Source organism: Theropithecus gelada, chromosome 11, assembly GCF_003255815.1.
Source record: "Theropithecus gelada isolate Dixy chromosome 11, Tgel_1.0, whole genome shotgun sequence".
NCBI lineage: Eukaryota > Metazoa > Chordata > Mammalia > Primates > Cercopithecidae > Theropithecus > Theropithecus gelada.
Genome location: NC_037679.1, coordinates 121,584,840 through 121,606,717, shown reverse-complemented (window position 1 = coordinate 121,606,717; position 21,878 = coordinate 121,584,840). Strand labels below are relative to the sequence as shown.

Below are 21,878 nucleotides of genomic sequence, written 5' to 3'. Positions count from 1 at the left end.
TTTTTTTAAATTGATATAATATACACATGTAAAAGTCACCCTTTAAGACATATAGTTGATAGACTTTGACAAATGTATACAGTCATGAAACCACCACCATAACTGTGTTGAACTGTGTGGCCCACAGACCTGCCACACACGGCTCCTTGAAATGTGGCCAGTACAAAATCAAATGTGTCGTAAGTGTAAAATGCAAAAAATTGTAATAATTTTATGTTTATTTTAGAGTGAAATTATATTTTATATATTAAGTTAAATAAAACATCAAAAAAAATTTCACCTATTCCTATGTCTCTTTTTTAAAAATTTACCTATAGAAAATTAAAAGTTAGTGGTTCCCACTTGTGGCTCAAATTACATTTTTATTGGACAGTGCTGATGTGGATTATTTCTGTCCTCCACAGTGCTCCCCTGACCCTTCTGCAGCCTATACCATTTCCCTACCCCCTGGGGGCTCCTGGCAACCACTGATCTAATTTCTACCCCTAAAGTTTTGCTCTTGGTAAGTTTTAAAAAATATTGCCCCCTTTCATCTTATAGCTTCTAATTTTCCCATACTGTATTGTTTTTAAATTTTTTTAAAGTTGTTTTCACATTACAAGATTTTTCAAACCTTGACTATAGTTTTCATTAACCAATGTCATTTTCATTAACCACTTCCCAAGCTGGTAGGCCACCACAAATGTGTTTTGGGTAAGGATATGGTCTGGCTCTGTGTCCCCACCCAAATCTCATCTTGTAACTCCCACAATTCCCATGTTATGGGAGGTACCTGGTGGGAGATGACTGAATCACGGAGGTGGGTCTTTCCTATGCTGTTCTACTGATAGTGAATGGTTCTCATGAGATCTGATGGTTTTAAAAATGGGAGTTTCCCTGCACAAGCTCTCTCTTTGCCTCCTGCCATCCATGTAAGATGTGACTTGCTCCTTCTTGCCTTCTCTCAGGATTGCGAGGCCTCCCCAGCCATGTGGAACTGTAAGTTCCATTAAACATCTTCCTTTTGTAAATTTCCCAGTCTCGGGTGTGTTTTTATCAGCAGTGTGAAAACGGACTAATACAGGTAAAGAGCTCTCTTCCTAGAGGAGATGTGCACAAGTGCTTCCTAATTGAATGGAGACCATTGTGTGCACACACAACAGCGTCTATTCACAGATGCTCTGGGAGATACATGCCAGAGGCAGGGAGTATCCCATAGCTTAATTTTATTTAGCTTCAAGGAAATGCAGAGAAAGCCTGATTTATGCTAAGAATAGGATGGACAGAAATATAAAGCACTAAATCAGCAAAATCATTTACAGGCAGGAGGAGCAGGGCAGGAGGTTTTGGCCCACAGGCAGTTCTACTAATAGGAACTCGGTGATGACTGATGAGAATAGCCAGAGAGATGCCAAGAGACATGCAACTCTCATCTCACCCCAGCCCCCATTCCAGGCTTACCTGTTGCGGTTCTGCTCATCCTCAATTCTCTAATTAAATTAAAGTTAATTATTAACTATAACAGTCATTCACATTTACTGCTGCTATTTACATTCATTCTTCACTCACTCAGATACTATATATCATCTTTCTGATTTTCCATAATATAATAAAAACACTGTAGGCTACCTCCTATCTCCATTTTCTCCAACTGGGTTAGTCTGGAGCTGGACGCCAGTCAGTCTGCCTCTGAACCCCTGGGGTCCCACTTAGAGAATCAACCTTGAGCATTTCCACCTCTTACTTCCACCCCCATCCCCACTTTCCTTTATAGTCCCCTAGAGAACTAGAACAAAGGTCTTCACATTTTGATCATTTGACTTCTAGTCCTTTAAGGATAAGTAGTAAAATGCCAACTCTGCTCTTTGATCTGTGCTTTCTGGTTTCCTCTGATGTAATTAACAGCCCCCAGGGAGTCTATGTCTCTCCTCCTTCCCCACAAACATATTTTGTGCAAAATTCTTCCCACCAAGGGGATTGTCCACTCAATTTAGAATGGTGCCAAAAGGAGAACAGCTGTTGACCTGGAACGTCCACATTAGCTGACACTCATTTCACCAAACCTCCGCTTAGCCCAAAAGGATCCCTTCTGGGCATTTCCACCCCAACTAGAGATGCACTAGAAATGGTCTCCAGTGTGGCTCTCATGCAGTTGAAACATTGTGAAAGGATGCTAACTCTGGTGGTTCGCTAACCATGACGGCCAGAATCCAGGAGGGGTTTGTTGGTCAGGCACCATGTTGGCAGATGCTGACATTTCCTAGAACAACTTGGATCCACCTTGCCCTGCTGGAAGCTCCAGTCCAGTGGGGCAGACAGTCAGATAATCACATAAATACAAGTACAATTATTGCATGCACACATGATTTTGATACGGAATCAGGGTTGGAAAGTAGTCCATGTTTGATATTTTAGAATAAAATACAAACATTTTCCCCAGAAGGGTATTGCCAAGGAAAGTGAGAGGAAGGAGTTTGTCTCCTCAATTATGCAATAAAAATAAACCACTTATGGAACATTCCACATATATAATCATTCCAAAAACTCTGCAAAGACAACATTATCATCTCTATTTTATAGATGCAGCAAAGCCAGGTTAAAAATGAACCTGCTGCTGCTAGAAGTGGCAGGATGTAGGGCCTGGAACCTGACAGGCACTCAACTGGTATGCACACAGTTGCTGAAATAATAAAAACTTGAAAAATACAGAAAATATTCCAATAGAGAGCTAGGAGAGGACTATAGGTTGCCTGTATTTTGTGTTGCATGAAGCACTATCGGGCTTGGCCCAAAGTATGTAGGAGCCTTGACATTATAAAATACAATAAGATATTATAAGATATTATAAGATACAATAAGATATAATAAGATATTATAAAATAAAATACGTATGCTTATACGTGTGGCAGCTAAACGAACAATTTGCATGTCTTTAGCAACTGGTTCCATCATGCAATAGCCTGGCCACAGGATCCTGAAGAATTTTCTAGAGACAAAAATGAAGTTAATACCTGCAATATCTACTGGAAACGGTTGTTGCAAAAACTAAACGAGGTCATCTATACGCAGGCAGTCAAACTGTCTGCAGTTTTTCAAAATATTTCAACATGGGTATTTTTGTGATACAAGGGTAATTATTTTTAACCTATACCCTGGGGTAGTTAGCATTTGAATGACTAATCAAAAGATCATGTAAACAGAAAACCAAGTCAACCATGTTTATCTCTGATGAATACCAGAGGGTTGTTACTTACAATAATGAATGCTGCAAATGATTTTTCAGTGTTCATAATGGGCTCTAAGTATTGCAGAGACTTTCCCACTCTTGCACAACCTGAAAATAAGAATCTATCTAGCCCAGTTGTCTAAGTCTTTCAAAGGGTGCCCTCAGACCATGAAGTTCTGGGGATCTGATGTACAGCATGGTGACTATAGTTAATTTTTTTATATACTTGAAATCTGCTACAATAGATTTCACGCACATACACACACAGTGAGGTGATGGATGTGTTAATAAACTTGATTGTGGTAATATTTCACAATGTATGCATACATAAAATCATCACATTGTATACCTTAAACATATACAATTTTTATCTGTCAATTATGCCTCAATAAAGCTGGGTGGGGAGGGGGAAATGGTGTCCTCAGCTGAAGATGCTCCCCAGTCCTGTTTCTAGATGCTTTGGAGGAAATTTGGTCACCTGATGCTGTCAAGAAAGTTAGCCCAATCCTGATGCTAGAATATTGTCCCATCTGCTGCTAATGAAACTTTTCATTCAGTGTTCTCCAGATCTACCAAAGGACAGAGCACAGGGACTGTCTAGAGCAGCTCTGTCCATCAGGACTTTCTGAGATGACATACATGTTTTGTTCGCCTGACTAATAAGGTAGCCACTAGTACAGGTGGTCACTAACCACTTGAAATGTGGCTAATGTGACTGAAGAACCAATTTTTGTTTAATTCCATTTAAATTTTAGTAGCCGCATGTGGCTAGTGGCCACCCTGTTGGACAGCACAGTTTTGGAGCTTACAGAACAAGGTTCTGTGATGTTCTTGTGCCTGCTGGCCATTAAATGTTATACAGCAGAACTCAGTCTGTAAGTTACATTCATGGCCAAGCTAGATGGTAACGCTGTGGGAGAGGGAACCTGTAGCTCCCCTCTATTAGCCCGGTGGACTATGTCAACTCATGATGCATGAACAACTCAGCGGAGGTCAGTTCTCAAAAGCGGCAGCAGAGCTGCAGGGAGTCTCTGGACTCTGGAGGCGAATCTAGGTCCTCTGAATTGCACAACTTAATATTAGAATGAAAATACACAACTCAGAGGCTGTCATAAAATTAAACTACCAGCCATGGGAAAGCACCAAGCAGAGTGTGTAGCCTTCGGCAGCGGTATGATGCGGTTTAACCTTGCGTACACCGACACACTCTATTTTCACCACCTGCCCCCCACTTTAATTAAGTACATGAGCCGTGATAAGGTTGTGTCTGGGAATGAACATACAAACAGAGCGTAGGAAATCATACCCATCCTCTCCCTGCCCCCGAAAACAAACATTACAAATACTTCAGCTAAGAATTTGGTTTGGAAGAAGGAAGTCCTTGTCACAATAATTCTCATAAAGCAAAATAAGCAACTGAAATAAGGCAACGTCCTTGTTTCTGAAGAGCATCACTTGAAGCCCATTTACTTGGTTCTTTTTTCCCCCTTAATTGTTTTTACTGGTAAAATACATATAAAATTTACCATTTTCGGGAGAAAAGAGGGAAAGGGAAGATGTTTGTCAACAGGTGCAAAGTTTCAGTTAGACAAGAGGAATAAGTCTGGTGCTCTATTGCACAGCAAGGTGATGACAGTTAATAATAATGTACTGTATACTTAAAAATGGCTAAAAGAAATGATTTTAAATGTTCTCACCACAAAAAAATGATAAATATTTCAAGCGATGGCTATGCTAATTAGCTTGCTATGACCATTCCACAATATATATGTATCCAAATATGACATTGTACCCCATAAACAAATATGTGTCAATTAAAAATAACTTTAATAAAAGAAAAATTAAAATACAATTTTAATTATTTTTAACTGTACAGTTCTGTAGTATTAAGTACTAAGTATATACTACTCTATAATACTATGTATTAATTCCAATTTTCATAAGTTTTTGTCCTCAAAGGTAAAATGATATACTAATATGTAAAAGAGCATTTAAACATGGACAAGATTAACATCAAATTCAGAAAAATGCTCATGAGGGAAGTAGGGACAGAAGGTGTTCAGGAAAGAAATAAAAGGGGGCTTAAGTTTTATCTATGTTTTCTTTTTAAAGATACAATGAAATAAATATGGCAAAATGCTAAGACTTGACCAAACTGAGATTTAAGTACACAGGCGTTTGTCATATCATTTTCTATATGTTAATGTATTCTTCTAACATTTTTTTTTTTTTTTCTGAGACGGAGTTTCATTCTTGTTGCCCTGGCTGGAGTACAGTGGCCCGATCTCAGCTCACTGCAACTTCTGCCTCCCCGGTTCAAGCGATTCCCTTGCCTCAGCCTCCCGAGTAGCTGGGACTACAGGCATGTGCCACCACACTCAGCTAATTTCTTGTATTTTTAGTAGAGATGGGGTTTCACCATGTTGGCCAGGCTGGTCTTAAACTCCTGACCTCAGGTGATCCACCCACCTCAACCTCCCAAAATGCTAGGACTACAGGCATGAGCCACTGCGCCCAGCCCTTCTTTTAAATCTTTATTTTGACCTAATTTTAGACTTACAGAGAAGTTACAAACATAGTACAGGGTATCCATATACCTCTCAGTTTACACCACTAACATTAACCTCTTACACAGCCATAGTACAATGATCAGACCAGGTATTAACTTTGGTACAACATGATTAACTAAAACAAAGATGGTATTGGAATTTCCCGTTTTTCCACTAATGTCCTTTTTTTTATTCTACAGTCCTATCTAGAATCACACATTCCATTTAGTGGTTCCTTCTCCTTAGTCTCTTGCAGTCTGTGACAGTACCTCGGTTTTTCCTTGCCTTTCTTGACCTGACACTTGTCAGAAACTTTGTCAAATGTCCCACAACTGGAGTTTGCCAGATATTTTCTCATGATTGAGATTATACACTGTTGGCAAGAATACCACAGAAACGACGCTGCGCCCTCAGTGCATCCCATCACAGGTTCAGGACGTCTCTTCTTAGTATGCTTAAAATATTTCATAATTTCAATAAATGAAAAATAAATAGCTGTATTACTCTAGGTTCTTTAGAGATACAGAACCAATAGGAAATGAATGGGTGAAAGGAAGGAAGGAGAAAGACGAAAGAAAAAGGAAGGAAGGGAGGCAGGAGGGAGGGAGAGAAAGAGAAAGGAGAGAGATTTTAGGGAATTGGTTCCTGCAGTTATGTAGACTGAGAAGTCCCAAGATCTGTTAACTGTAACCTGGAGACCCAGAAAACCCAATAGTACAATTCCAGTCTGAGTCTGAAGGCTTGAGAAGCAGGAGAGTTGATAGTGTAAGTGCCAGTCCGATTCCAGGAGCAGAGAAGGACTGTGCGAAATCTCCTTTACTCAGTGTTTTGTTTCACTCAGGCCTCAGTGGATAGGATGATGTCCACCCACATTGGGGAGGGCAATCTGCTTTACTGGGTCTACTGATTCAAATACTAGTCCATACAGAAATACCCTCATGGAGACCCCCAGAATAATGCTGAACAAATCTCTGAGCACCACACGGCCTAGCCAAGATGAAACATAAAATTAAGTATCATAACAGCTTAACTTCTAAATTAGAAACTTCCTACTCTGTATATTTAGGTTCCAAATCCCATCAAGTCAAATGGATCTTAGGAAGTGTTCCAATTCTTAGTTATTATTGGCTTCAGGCCTAAAACATTATAAATCTACAACATACTATCATTTCTAAAACTTCAAGAAGCTTTATTATAGTTGATCTTGCTTCAAGAGAAAAGGCAGCTTATACAACTTAGACAATGTAATAACTGTAATCCAAGAGAAGCTAGACCTACAAGTCTAAGGCCCTAAGAAAAAAATTAACATGAGCTGTATTGTTAACGGGACCCCCAAATCCCCTGATTTTCTTTTGGAGGTGAAAGCGGAGTTGATTAATAGGGACTACATTCCTTGGCATGGCATCCTAAGGATGATGTGTGTCATTGCTATTTCTATGATGCTTTAGAAAGAAAAACCTAAATGATCATATATTTTTCTAGAACAAGAAAGTGTGTTTCAGGTACTTTCACTACCTGAGTTGTATATTTTAAAAGTTGTGTACACACACACACACATAGAGAGATTATAGAGAATATATTTGATATGGTTTGGATGTGTCCCCACCCAAATCTCAAATTATAGCTCCCATAATTCTCTGCTGTTGTGGGAGGGACTCAGTGGGAGGTAAATGAATCATGGGGGTGGGTCTTTCCCATGCTGTTCTCATGATCGTGAATAAGTCTCATGAGATCTGATGGTTTTGTAAAGGGGAATTCCCTGGCACATGCTCTCTCTCTTGCCTGCCACCATGTAAGATGTGACTTTACTGCTCCTTTGCCTTCTGCCATGATTGTGAGGCCTCCCCAGCCACATGGAACTGTGAGTCCATTAAACTTTTTTTTCTTTATAAATGACCCAGTCTTGCGTATGTCTTTATTAGCAGCATGAGAATGGACTAATACAATATCTCTACAAATATACAGTAGAGAAATGGTATAAGCAAGTAAAATTTCTGGCTGGGCATAGTGGCTCATACCTGTAATCCTAGCACTTTGGGAGGCTGAGGTGGGCCAATTGCCTGAGGTCAGAAGTTTGAGACCAGCCTGGCTGACATGGAGAAACCCCGTCCCTACTAAAAATACAAAAATTAGCCAGGTGTGGCGGCACATGCCTGTAATCCCAGCGACTTGGGAGGCTGAGGCATGAGAATCCCTTGAACCCGGGAGACGGAGGTTGTAGTGAGCCGGAGATCACGCCATTGCACTCCAGCCAGGGCAGCAAGAGCGAAACTCCATCTCAAAAATAAATGTAAAAAAATAAATACATAAAATTTCAAGTTTTCTCTGAGGCTGCCTCCCCTTGAAGCTCTTCTATCCTCAGGATCACTGTAAACTTTGGTGGTTTATGCTGGGAAATCATTTTTCCTTAAATGTTTATATTCAGTTCAAAGTGTTCCATTTCCATGAGTAATGACAAAACACAGTTTCTCCCCTGCCTCCACTCCAGTGGCATGGAGAAGAAGCTACTTATATTCATAAGAGTTCTGGAAGGCAGTCACCAACTTTTTATGAAAAGGTAGAGATAGGACTCCAGATCCCATTACGCCAAAGAGGAAGCCAAATGCTAATTTAAAATCTCATTTTGGCCTGCCGCAAATGTGGACACCATTGTTAGGCCAGTTCTATATACCACAGGTACCTCTTGCAAGTCTCTTAGAACAAGCTGTTCCCCTCAAAGGATTTTCTTCCAAGGAACCAGAACATGGGTTTATTTTGGCCTGGATCAGCTCCTCCAGGAATCTTCCAGGGAGGAGGTGGGTGGTCAGCCTCCTGAGACAAGAGTGTGTAGAGGTCAGGATATGGGCTCTGAGCCAGACTACCTATGTTTGAATCCAGGTTCTGGGTTTATGATCGGGGAATGTGAGAGAGTTATACAACCGTTCATGCCTTGGTTCCTCCTTCTATTGAATGGGGCAAATGATGGTACTTAACTGATTGAGTTGCTGTGAGGATTAAACAAATGACACATGTAAAGTGCTTAGTACAAGACCTGGCATATAATAAGTGTTAAATAAGTGCTAGGGGAAACTAGCCAGGCATGGTGGTATATACCTGTAGTCTTAGCTACCTGGGAGGCTGAGGAAGTTTGCTTGAGGCCAAGGAGTTTAAGGCTGCAGTGAGCTATGGTGGCATCATTGCACTCCAGCCTGGGCAACAGAGTGAGACCCTGTCTCTAAAAATAAAACATAATAATAAAACAAAACAAAATAAATGCTAGGGAACATGTTGCTTCTGACTTAAACATCCTCCAGGATTAATCCAGGTCCACAATCACCCAGGGGAGTTGTGGGCAGTCTGTGGGCACCTGTCAGGCTGCATCTGTTGGGTAGCAGAACCTGCTTCTTTCTAACTCTAAGTCTGCCTATTTCATCTATCATGTCATCAGAATTCCTTAAACAATCTTATTTAACAGAACAAACGAATTTAAGCTAATTCTACAATGAAAAACGTGAGAGTGAGTCATGGCAAACTTTAACTGTAACCTTGTTAAGTGGAAATGGAGACAAATATTTGGAAAAGATCTTTAGAAATTGATAGATTCCAATGTGTTGAGGTTCTTTTAAGTCAGATAAGTGTTTCTTGGCTTTTTGCTTTTTATTTGTAAGCATGTCTCTCTCTCTCTGTGTGTGTGTGTGTGTATGTGTGTTTATACCCATGTCCCTTATTTAGAGCTCTAAATCTCCTAAGGACGGGAACCATCTTAGCTACCTGACAAGAGAGAAGTAACTTCCATGCATTCGTCCTTCTACCCTCAAGAGGGATCCTCTTCAACCCGGGATGATATGGGCATAGAATACACACACACACACACACATACACGCACATACACACATATATATATACACATACATACATACACATAAATTTTTTTTTTGCGTCAGAGTGTTGCTCTTGTTGCCCAGACTGGAGTGCAATGGCACGACCTCTGCTCACCGCAACCTCCACCTCCTAGGTTCAAGTGATTCTCCTGCCTCAGCCTCCTGAGTAGCTGGGATTACAGGCATGCGCCACCACACTGGCTAATTTTGTATTTTTAGTAGAGGCAGGGTTTCTCCATGTTGGTCAGGCAGGTCTGGAACTCCAGACTTCAGGTGATCCACCTGCCTCGGCCTCCCAAAGTGCTAGGATTACAGGCATGAGCCACTGCACCCAGCCTAGGGCATAGAATATTTTAGAAGCCAAGGGATAGATTCTGCGGCTTTCTATCCCCCTTTTTTCCTTTTCTCTCTCCATATTCCTGGCTCTAATTCAGGTCTCTCTGTTGCCATGGTAACCAACAGTCTCAGAACACAGATTTCTGACAGCTGGACTTCTAGCCACAGAGACTCGGGATGTGAAGGATTTCTCATGTCTCCCCTTTTTGCCTCAGGAGTTAGCAGCACTTCTTCCATGTGGGCAGCCACCAGGGCAGGGTGTGACAGTCTTGCATGTATGTTGGCATGCGCATGCATGTGTGTGCGTGCGTATGTGTACGCGCGCGCGTGTGTGTGCGCGTGCGTGTGTACGTGTGTGTGTGCACACGCGCATGAGCACATTCTTCCAGTCCTACTTGCTTTCCGGGGCTTCACAGAAAAAGCTAGACTAAAAAGTGTCATCAGATGATGGGAGGATGGGCATCTAAACAGCGAAACCTTTCTGGAAAGTAATTTGGTATCAACTAGCACAAGACTGTAATATATTTGTGATGTTCGGTCCATTAATCCTACACATAGAAAAATAAGAGTCATAGTCAAAGATTTATGGAAAAGCAGGTTTACTACAGATTTATTTAGTAAAACAATAACTACCACCTAATGGTCATTAACAAGAAGTAATTAAAAATTGCAGAGTAACCATATATATGTTTGTTGTAGGCTATGCCATAAAATAATCTCAGTTTCAACTGATATGATAGCCACATTCACATATATATATATATACACACACACGTGGATATATTGTATAAATGTACAGATATATATGTGTGTGTTTATATAAATAGAAAAGATAAGGAAGTCCATCAAAATGTTTTGATAGTTATTACCTTCAGAAGGTGGGACTATGGCATGTTTGTTTTCGTCTTCATACTTTTCTATATTTTTCCAATTTTAAATAATGATCTTTTTATTTTATGATACAAGATCTTACAACTGTAATAGGACAAATTATGAGAGGTAGAGATGCTTAGTAGATAGGATTATATAACAATGAAGTAAGTTTTGAAAGGTAGACGGCTGCCTCTTCTGCCCTTCACTGGGAGATTGTAAAAATAGGGTAAGACTTCAATCTAAATGGGGTAGTTCTGAAGAGAAAAGGGAACGGGGCTGGGCATGGTGGCTCATGCCTGTGATCCCAGCACTTTGGGAGGCCAAGATGGGTGGATCACTTGAGGTGAGGAGCTCGAAACCAGCCTGGGCAACATGGTGAAACCCCATCTCCACTAAAACTACAAAAATTAGCTGGGCGTGGTTGCGGGTGCCTATAATCCCAGCTATTGGGGAGGCTGAGGCAGAAGAATCACTTGAACCCAGGAGGTGGAGGTTGCAGAGAGCTGAGATCACACCACTGCACTCCAGCCTGGGTGACAGAGTGAGACTTCATCTCAAAAAAAAAAAAAAAGGGGGAGATGAATAACGCTTTGCTTAAGTACCATGATTCTCTTCTCCCTGATCCCACCTACTTTTTCTTTTTTCTTCTTTTCTTTTTTGAAGCTTCTCGAGTTGAGAGAGATTTGTGCCTTTGAACTCCATGGCATATTCATCCTCTAACAGCGACACAGAAGACTACAGCTCCAAATCCAATTCCAACCTGAGCCTCTCTGTGGGCTATTTCCCCTGTGAGGACACCCCCTGTGAGGACACAACCTCCTGTGAAGATGCAACTTCCAAGGATCCTTCCATCCACTTTCTCCCTCCCATCCAAGGGGCATGGGGGACTAAAAGGATAAGGAGATGCATGAAGAGACAAGACCAAATTCAGGATGAACCAGAGCAGTTTTGCAAACTAAGCATCTTCCTGGCCTGGGACGTGGACGTCAGCTCCAACAACACAGACTCAATAGCTAATAGGCTTCTAAATGGAAACAACCTGTGGATAGATGAGTTACCAAAAGAGAAAACAAAACTGTTGACAAACTGAATAATCTTGTGCAAGAGTTTCAGACATTTCCAGAAAATCTGAAAAATAATGAAGATGATGACGCCGTGTTTCCTCAAACGACTCAGAAAGATTTCCAGCTGTCCGGCGGCTCCCCTCCGGAAATGGTTCAGGTCAGTCATCAAGAACATGATGCTTGTCAAGACCTGCCCAAGTGCAAACCACCAGAAAATAAAGATGTTATGTAGTCTCCACAGACTCCTCTAAGGCTTAAGGAACATGAGCTGGCTGAGGAGAGCAGAGATGCCTCACAGGACAGCAAGGGATAGGCCTGGGTTGAACCACAGAATCTTACCACCACCAGGAAGCAGGTCCCAGGAGGTCTGACGTGAAACCAGTGGGAGACAGATAACAAGGAAGGGAGTCAGGGTGGAGTTTTAGGGAAAAGACTGAGGAACACTGAGGGAAACAAGAGGGTAGCAAGCAAGGAGAAGGGCTAGCAACTATATCTCCCTCCCCACCAAAAACGTACATATTTAGTATTAATGGGCATTGAAACTTTGCATTGACACTTGGGCTATTTATTTATTTATTTTTTTTTTTGAGACAGATTCTTGCTCCATTGCCCAGGCTGGAGTGCAGTGGTGTGATCTTGGCTCACTGCAACCTCCACTTTCCGGGTTCAAGTGATTCTCCTGCCTCAACCTCCCGATTAGCTGGGATTACAGGCATCCGCCACTCTAACTTTTATATTTTTAGTAGAGATGGGGTTTCACCATGTTGGCCAGGCTTGGGTCTCGCTCCTGACCTCAAGTGATCCACATGCCTCGGCCTCCCGAAGTGCTGGTACTACAGGCGTGAGCCACTGCACCCGGCCTACTTGGGCTATTTTTGCTAAAAGGATGTGAGTTCCACAAATGAGTAAATGTTGAGTTGGCTGCTGTCATGGTTACACCTACCTAACACATTCTTTATTTTCTTGGCAGATGATAAGCCAGGCAACTGCAGGCCAAAGGACAAGTGCTCCAGAGATCTCAATCCTGTCAGAGCAGCCGGAGAAGGATGACACTCCTTCCCACACACGGGCCCAGTGCTGCCTGAACTTTGGGTGGGCCTTCAGCTGGCTGAGTCAGCGTATCCTCTCCCCTCTGCTGAGGAGAGATCACCCTGTGAAGGCCACCAAGAGTCCCCATCGGCCAGCACCAAGGAAAAGACTCTTTCACAGACGCAAGAGAATTCATCCTCAAGAAACCCTTGAATTAGGACATTCCATATAGACAGATTTTAAAACTTTTTGGAAAGTTGAAAATAATCCATAATGAGGAGTCCATTAATAATCCCCATCAGTTTATTTTTTCCTCAATAAATAAAATAAATGCTCTTGCTACCCATGTCTTCCTCTTCCAGCATACCATCTTGACTCACATTTCAAGCATATGTGTTGTCTAAAATTTCCTGAAAATTCTTTCTCAGGAAATTTTAAGTAGTATTATGCTTCCTAAACTCAAGTATTATTTTTCTCTCCTCTCACCCATTCTTACTGTATTTTACCCTAGTTTATCTATTTTATGTATTTTAACCTATTTTATCATTAACCCAAATCCCCATTTTCAGTAGACAGCAGCGTGACCCGTCAGATTTTCATGGTGGCAGGATGATTTGGGTTGAACTTGCAGGACTTGAGCAAGTGGCAGTGGATATTGAGTCACCGAGGAAATTAATCTGAATTTCAGGAAATCAATTTCAATTTCAGGAAATCGGACAGCAGTTCTGATATTCCCCAGGGACCTGGGATGCAATGTGAGGATTGTGATCGCCACTTAACCACTCTAAGTCTAGCTGTCCTCATTCAAAAGATGTGGAAGATAATAATACATACCTCACAGGGTTAGTGTGAGAGTTTATGAGGTAACACAAGCACTTGATAAATATTATTACTGTTGTTGCAAGTAGACATTCTACTGAGGAACTCTCCAGACAACTTGTTCAAGGGATATCTAAGAATGAGAGTTAATTAAGAGTCAATTCTCATTGAAACATTTCCTACACAGAGCAGTACTTACCAAAAGTTCAGAGTTTTCAGCAAATCTTAACCAAGTCCTCTTCCAACCCATTCCATTCTGCCCTCTGAAACTCCTTTGCAATTGTCATTGAACGCTCCACTAAATGTCAACTTCTTTGAGGAAGGCTGCCCTCAGCCTTCTTGTCCTGACTCTCACCTCCCCAGCATCTCTACCATCCTCCTCATTCAACCACAGGTTCACTCAACATCCTCCTTCTTCTGCTGGCACTACCATCCTGTGTGACCTTCAGAGTTTATGTGGCAAAGCATATGACTCTTCAGTTTCAAATTCCTTCCTTTCCTCAATTTCAATTCCCTTATCCCTCTCCTTCCTCTCTTCTTCCTTCCTTCTACATATATTTAGCAAATAGGAGTGCCAGATACCTTTCTAGCTTGTCAAAACAAAATCCCTCAATCTTTAGGCTCAAGTGACTTATTTAAGAGATAAAGTCAGGCAAACATATGACTATAAAGAGTATGAGTGATAATACTGTATAGTGGGTAAACATTGAGTTCTAATGAAGTAATAATCCACTCAGCATGGGGAGGTTGGTTGTAAAAGGTTTCCTGTTTCCCAACTTCTATCTGCTTCCCTCTAGATCCAACCCATACACCTCCTTCCCAAACTTGGCATGTCTACCACATCTAGTAACATCTGCCTTGCCTTGCCTTTCTCTTCTCCCAGATACTTTAAAAATCTATACTCATTAAGTTCCCGAAGGGGACCCTCTTGCTCCTCACTGCAGCCAACACACAGAACCATCAGGATTTCCCTCTCCATTTCCTGACTGCCTGGGAAACTCATCCTTAAAGATCCTGCTCTAGGGTTACTATTGGGCATTACTGATCCCTCAGGCAAAGGGATCATGACCCTCCTTTTGCTGTCCCCTAGTCCCTGCCCTGCCACCTTCTTGCCATGACCTGTACTTTTCAGCCCTCTTTATAGATCTATTTTATCTGTAGACTGTGAGATCTAAAGGCAAGCACCAGGTCTTGGTTCCTTTATATTGCAAATCCTAACACACTGGGCTGGGCGCGGTGGCTCACACCTGTAATTCCAGCACTTTGGGAGGCCGAGGGGGGTAGATCACTTGAGGTCAGGAGTTTGAGATCAGCCTGGGCAACATGGTAAAACACTGTCTGTACTAAAAATACAAAAATTAGCCAGGTGTGGTGGCAGGGGCCTGTAATCCCAGCTACTCAGGAGGCTGAAGCAGGAGGATCATTTGGATCCAGGAGGCAGAGGGTGCTGCGAGCCGAGATGGCACCACTGCACTCCAGCCCAGGCAATGGAGTGAGACTCCATCTCAAGAAACAAAAAAAAAACCCCAAAATCCTAACACAGTGTTTAGTGCAAAGTAATCTATCTCTCTGACTCTATGTAATTCTTTAAATGTTTTTAAAGTATCCTGTCTATATAAATTTTAAAAAGTGAAATAAAACAGCTTTGCTATTCTTTAAGTCAAAAGAGACTGATCGGTAGGGTCAGAAATAGGAATGAAAAGGGAGGCAGACAAGAAGAGAACATGGCCATCAAGTAGAAGTCAAGTGAGACGGCCACCTATCAATTGAGAAATCTATTAAGACTAAAGGAATTCAGAAACTAAATTGAAAATTTAATTCAACAAATATGCCTGGAGCCTTATTGTTGCTTTAGACTAGACACTGTGATAGGCCTGAAAGAAAGATGACATCTCTTACTCTCAAGAGACTTGCAACCAGTTTTATTATTTTAATTCTTACTCTAGTAATTAAGCTCTAGGACAAACTCAACCAAAATACTTTAAAAGACTGTCTACACTGAATAAGATGCACTGTTCTTTAGTAAGATTTCTGACATACTTGTGTTTACTCATCAGTGTTTTATAAACCTGCTTGGCAGGTATGAACCTGTCCCTAAAATTTAAGCAATGTACTCTGCAAGCCTTTACAATAAAGTAAGCCTTCCATGCCCTTTGAGGTTGAGTGTCATGCTATATATTAGAAAGCAGGACAAAGTATTTTAAAATAAGAAATATCTCAGTATCTCTTAATTATAGTGTCAAATACGTTATTGGCCAGGAGTGGTGGCTCATGCCTATAATCTCAGCACTTTGGGAGGCCAAGACTCAAGGATCACTTGAGCCCAGGTCTTTGAGACCAGAAAATTCACGGCTCAAGAGGATGCATGGGTCCAAGTTTAACTGGCCACAAGAACAGTGTCTAAAATCCTCTTACAAAACAAAAGAAAAATGAAGCGAGTTATAAACGATTTCCTAGAGAGTGCTAAAGTCCTTACACTAACAATAAAGAAAATTTTGAAGGAACAGTTAATTGCTTCAAAAATATGTCTCCTCATTCTACATTGCAAGTAGGAGAACTTATATAGCATACAGGACAATCTCCAATTTCAGGATGGACGGGTGGGTTTTATATTGCAATGCCTGGAATCAATCTTTTCCTGCCACCTACTAATACCTCAAACAAATAGAACAACGCTATGCTTTCAGAAGTGAAATAAGATCTTCATCAGATAACACACACTGAGTGAGCCAGTCATGAGCAGAATGAGTAAAAAGCCTCAGGATAAATTCCCCCAAAGGGTTATTAGCCTAGATCAAGAAGTACCAGGACAAAACAATTTCCGCTTTATTCCACCTTTCAAAGGAATTCCACGGTTTTAATGACCATTTGATTTCAATATAATATGCTTTATAAGGAACTACTTCTAAGACATTTTCAAATGGTATGGTATACACCATAGCTTTTCAGATTGTGGCATTGAAAGAAAATTCATTTCATTACTACTAAATTCTCTCACTCCAAAAGAAAACCAAAATAGCAATTTATTTAGTTTTTCCTCACCTGCATCAATAAAGATTATTTTAAGTACAAATCTCTAAAAGAAAGAGCTCTCACCCTAGGGTAAAGATTTCCCACATACCCACTCAGAAAGGAAAAGAAAACCCTTCAAACATCTTCATAGCTAATGTGTGTTTGGATAGTTGTTTTCAAGTTTCACTTTCATCGATCCTTCTGTCATGCATCTTTGGGGCCAAGATTTTCCTCAAGCAGGGCATGGGGATGGAAAGGAGAATTTTTCTTCAGTAAAATCACTTTAGAAATCAAGTTAGTACCATATTGCAACCAACAACTTAATAATTGATTCATATAAGGATCAAAAATAGATGCTAAAACCATTGAGTGAATCACTGTCAGGGAAAAAACATGCACATGGTCTCTAAGATTACCCCGCAGGTGCCTTCTTAGTCATCAGGAGGATTAGGCACCTTTACAATGGAGAGGTCTGGTCAACACCAACTTAGCCAAGTGATTAAACTTAGCCTAGCTAATATCATACACCTTTTGAAGAGAAGCAATGTACACTTGCTAGCAATGTTTAATTTGAATCTAATTATGAGGACACCAACAGTTAGATGAATCTAGACTATAGGATATTTTACCAGACAACTGTCTTTGACTTTTAAAACATGTTAACATAATGAAACACAAAAAAGACAGGGAGACAAGACAGTTCATAAAAGAGATGAAGGAAACATGACAACCAATTGCTATTTGTGATTTTTGATGGAATCTTTGATAAAAACCAAAAGCAAAACAAAAAATACAGTAAAGGATATTTTGGTTTTGAATGTGGACTAGGTTCTTAGGAAATTTAGGCTGAAATATTTAAGGGTAGAAGTGTCATGATATCTGCAACCTACTTTCAAATAGTCCAGGAAAAAAAAGACAGAGAGAAAACAAAGATGGCGAAAATATAAAGAAAAACTCTAGTAAGTAAGTAGTACAGATCTCTATTAAAGTGTTACATCTGCTACACTTGTATGACAGTAATATCTTTTTTTTTTTTTTTGAGATGGAGTCTCACTCTGTCCCCCAGGCTGGCGTCTCCTGAGTTCACACCATTCTCCTGCCTCAGCCTCCTGAGTAGCTGGGACTACAGGCGCCCGCCACCAAGCCCGGCTAATTTTTTTTTTGTATTTTCAGTCGAGACCAGGTTTCACCGTGTTAGCCAGGATGGTCTTGATCTCCTGACCTCGTGATCCATGCACCTTGGCCTCCCAAAGTGCTGGGATTACAGGCGTGAAACACTGCACCTGGCCGACAGTAATATCTTATGATATTACATACATTTAAAACATTAAAACATTTACTCTAAATAAAACCTAGATGCTAATTTGATTTCTCAAGTGATCTAAACTGGGCAATTCTTTAATCTGGATTTCTTCATTCATCCTGGCACCTGCCTTTGGGTTCACAGCTGGCTGCAAAGAATTTTCAGTCTCATAGATTGGTAAATATTCATCCTTCAAGTCCTAACCGTAAAAAGGCAAATTGGTTCAGTTGAAAGCAGAGTAGCATCTAGGTATTTTTCCAGAAGATGTAAGATTTCATGAGTTTATCTAGCTTTTGCTGAGATTAAAAAGAATAATTTTTGCTAAATGGGGAGATAGGTCCTCTGCCCTTTCAAATTGTTGCAAGTTTCAAAGCCTGAATATCTGATGTCTACCTTCAAAATATCGTCTTTTAAATTTTCTGTTTCTCACAAATCAAGAACAGCCTGACACTTATAATACTAATAATTTCTTCAAATTATTTGGACATTTTCTTTTATTTCGAGCAGTGACAGATTGTTCTGCTTCTTCCTACCTAACAAGAAGAACAGGCATAGTCACTATATAATGTACTGTGCATTCTGCAGGACTTCTGAGCGTGAAAGAGGGTGCTCTTATAGTCTTTTTTTTTTTTCTTGAGACAGAGTCTCACTCTGTCGCCTAGGCTGGGACACAGTGGCACGATCTCTGCTCACTGCAACCTCCGCCTCCTGGGTTCAAGTGATTCTCATGCCTCAGTGTCCCAAGTAGCTGGGACTATAGGTGTACACAACCACACAGGCTAACTCTTATATTTTCAGCAGAGACAGGGTTTCACCATGCTGGCCAGGCTGGTTGGGAACTCCTGGCCTCAAGTGATCTGCCCACCTTGACCTCCCAAAGTGCTGGGATTACAGGCATGAGCTACCATGCCTGGCCTATATAGTCTTTATGAACATTTTTAAGCATGTATCTCTTATATGATGAAAGCCATAGATTCTCTCTTAAACTAATGCACATATTCATATATGCTGACCGCTTTGCAAATAATGTAAAAAGTTCAAAGACTCTCTGAATCTTATTCTTCAATCCCAGGTTAAAAACCCAAGTTCTTAAGTTTGACTTCCTGGCTTCAATTCCCAGTCCACCACTTATTTGCTGTGGATCCTGGGGAAGTTACTTAACTTCTCTGTGCTGTTTCCTCATCTACAAACTGCCATACTAATAGTATTAGCCTCAAAGGGCTGTGGTAAGGATTAGTACCTGGCACATAAAGAGTGCTTACAAATTTTACCTGCTGCTAGTTGCTGTCACACGATTCCTCTGTTTTAATATCTGCTATTGCTCCTAATGACTACAGAATAAAGTTCAAGCAAACTACCATTAAATCTCTCTATAATCAGATCCTGAGGCAATTTTCTAGTCTTATTTCACAATACTCCCCCACTGCCCCTCACACTCCAGAACCTTTATGTTACTTGCTCCTTGTACCTTCATGCTCCAGTGCTTTTGCCTATGCTGTTACCTCTTCTTGCCCTAATGTGCTACTTCTCCAGTCTACCCTGCTGCCCATCCACTCCCAAATGGGCATTCAACACCCAGGTTATACTGAAGCTCCTCCATAGAACAGAGCAGGATGGAATTAACCTCACTCTTCCTTATGCCACCACAGCACTTCACTTTTACCTGTAGTTAGTGTACATTTTATCCAGACTTACAAAAATGTGCACTTATGTCTTTCCCTCGCACTAGACAAAAGCCCCTATGTTCTGCTTATCTTTGCATGCTCCAAAGCTCCTGGCCCAGTTTCCTGTACACACTAGCTCCATGATAAATAATTCGTAAAACGAACAGTTCATCTGCAGGAAATAATTTAAACAGATAATATCTGAAATTGAATGTCATTTCCTTTCAGAAAACCTAACTAGCTTCTACTTTAATTAACTCTCGTCCCTGGATATTTATATGAGGGGGGTGCAGGGAGACACAGCACACAGCACAGCGTAGATGTTTCCTGAGTGGAAAAGCTCAGTTTCATACAATAGACAAAGCTAGTTAACAAAAGAATATCCACATCTTTCTAATTCTCTGAGTACAGACTTATAGTACAAAGTGATTTACAAAGTCACCTCTGTTTTAAATTTTAAAAGTTTTTTAAAGCCATTGCATTTCTAAGCATTCCAAATATTTAAATTCATTCATTCATTCAAATCCACTTAATGAACATGAACGTGCTAGGGGCTGTGCATAAAAATGAGCATGATACATAACCTCTGTGTCACATGATTTCCTTTCACAGTCAGACACTACTGTTTCCGCCCGTTGATGCACATTTATGCAAGTTAATTTAAGGATCACAGTGGGCAGGAAATGATATATCTAGGCTAAAACGATGCATGAGACTCCTAAGGTGCCCTACAGTGGGCCATCAGGCATCTCTAAGAATTCTCCCTGCTCTTTCATTCATTTATTTAGGATTCATTCACTTGCTGAGGTGACCTTAGGTGCTGGCCATTATTACCTTTCATGCCAAGGACATGGGGATACATGACGTTGTTCCCTTTCTCTAAATGTTCAAAGCCTGGCAGCACAGCTAATTATCATTTGTTCAACAACAAATGATAATTTCTTGGGCACATTTTCCTTGCCTGTCTTCATCTCACAAGAGCCTATTTAAAAACGTCTTCTGGACATTGATCTGGCGACACCAGCTTACAGTTCATTTTTACCTTAAATGATTGGTTTTCTACATGAACCACACAGTGGGACCGAGAAAGTTTCCTATCACAATAATTGGGATTGCTTTGCTTCTGTTATGCAGTTGACACATGCGAATTGGCCCACTTGCTAAAATTTGTTTGCAACCCCCACATTAGTACCTTCACACTCATTCACGGACACATGCAAAGGAGTGAGAATTCCGAGTCAGCCTCGCGGAGTTCCCAGCTCAGGTTGAACAAGGCAATGCTCCACTTTCCTGCATCAGTTCAGCCCTCCTGCCATAAAGTGTCCTTTCCATGATCTGTTCTGTGTCACATTTTTCACATTGTTCACATGTTTGTGCTTGTCATCAATCGTTGTGCTGTTGAAAATGGCTCCACGCACAGTGTGGAAGGGCTGCCTGGTGCTCCTGAGGCAACGAGGCCGTGCCTCAAGGATGAAACCAGTGTGTGAGGTCAGCTTCCTTCAGGCCTGAGTTACAAAGCTGTTGGGTGTGTGTCAGTGTTAATGACTCAACAACATACGTGAAAACGGTGTCTACGTCTAAACAGAAACACACATAAAACAAGGTTCTGTATTGATCAGTTGGCAAAAACGCTGTGGTCAAAGGCTCGCAGGAACCTCCCTCTGCATTTCCCCTAGGAAAAGTATTTGGTCATTCAGCGTTCACAATCACGTCGGAGCACAACTACCACAAAAGACAAGAATCAACCGATTTTATCAGGTAAAGAGTGCAAAAACCCAGCCATACACTCTGAGTTCTTTCAGCTTCACCTTCTGAGAATCCAGTGGGGCCACAAAGTGAGGAAACAAAAGTCACCCTCTGGATAGAGGCACTTGGTGTTTTCTGTCCTTTTCTGTCCCCCTTGAATTACCTACAGTCTTGCAAAGAAGAGATTGCTGGCTAACAAGAGAAGAAAAGAGGTCCACAGGCCAGGGGGACTGTGGGTAAAAGTAAATGGATTTTTCCTGGGTGTTGCTGTTTTCGCTTATGAGAATGCTAATGCTTTAAGATCTACTACTCGGCCGGGCGCGGTGGCTCAAGCCTGTAATCCCAGCACTTTGGGAGGCCGAGACGGGCGGATCACGAGGTCAGGAGATCGAGACCATCCTGGCTAACACGGTGAAAC

General features: G+C 41.1%; 2 protein-coding genes across 6 annotated transcripts in view; one reads left to right on the top strand and one right to left on the bottom strand.

Moving 5' to 3' along the window:
* Positions 1-21,878, bottom strand: part of LOC112634732 (liprin-beta-1) — a 173,326-nt gene that overhangs the window by 91,254 nt on the left and 60,194 nt on the right. The window lies entirely within an intron of this gene.
* Positions 11,494-13,148, top strand: LOC112634734 (uncharacterized protein C12orf71-like). Its single transcript, XM_025402486.1, is given in 3 exon segments — positions 11,494-11,896; positions 11,899-12,044; positions 12,858-13,148. Coding segments are annotated over 3 exon segments (810 nt in total). The 5' UTR covers positions 11,494-11,523.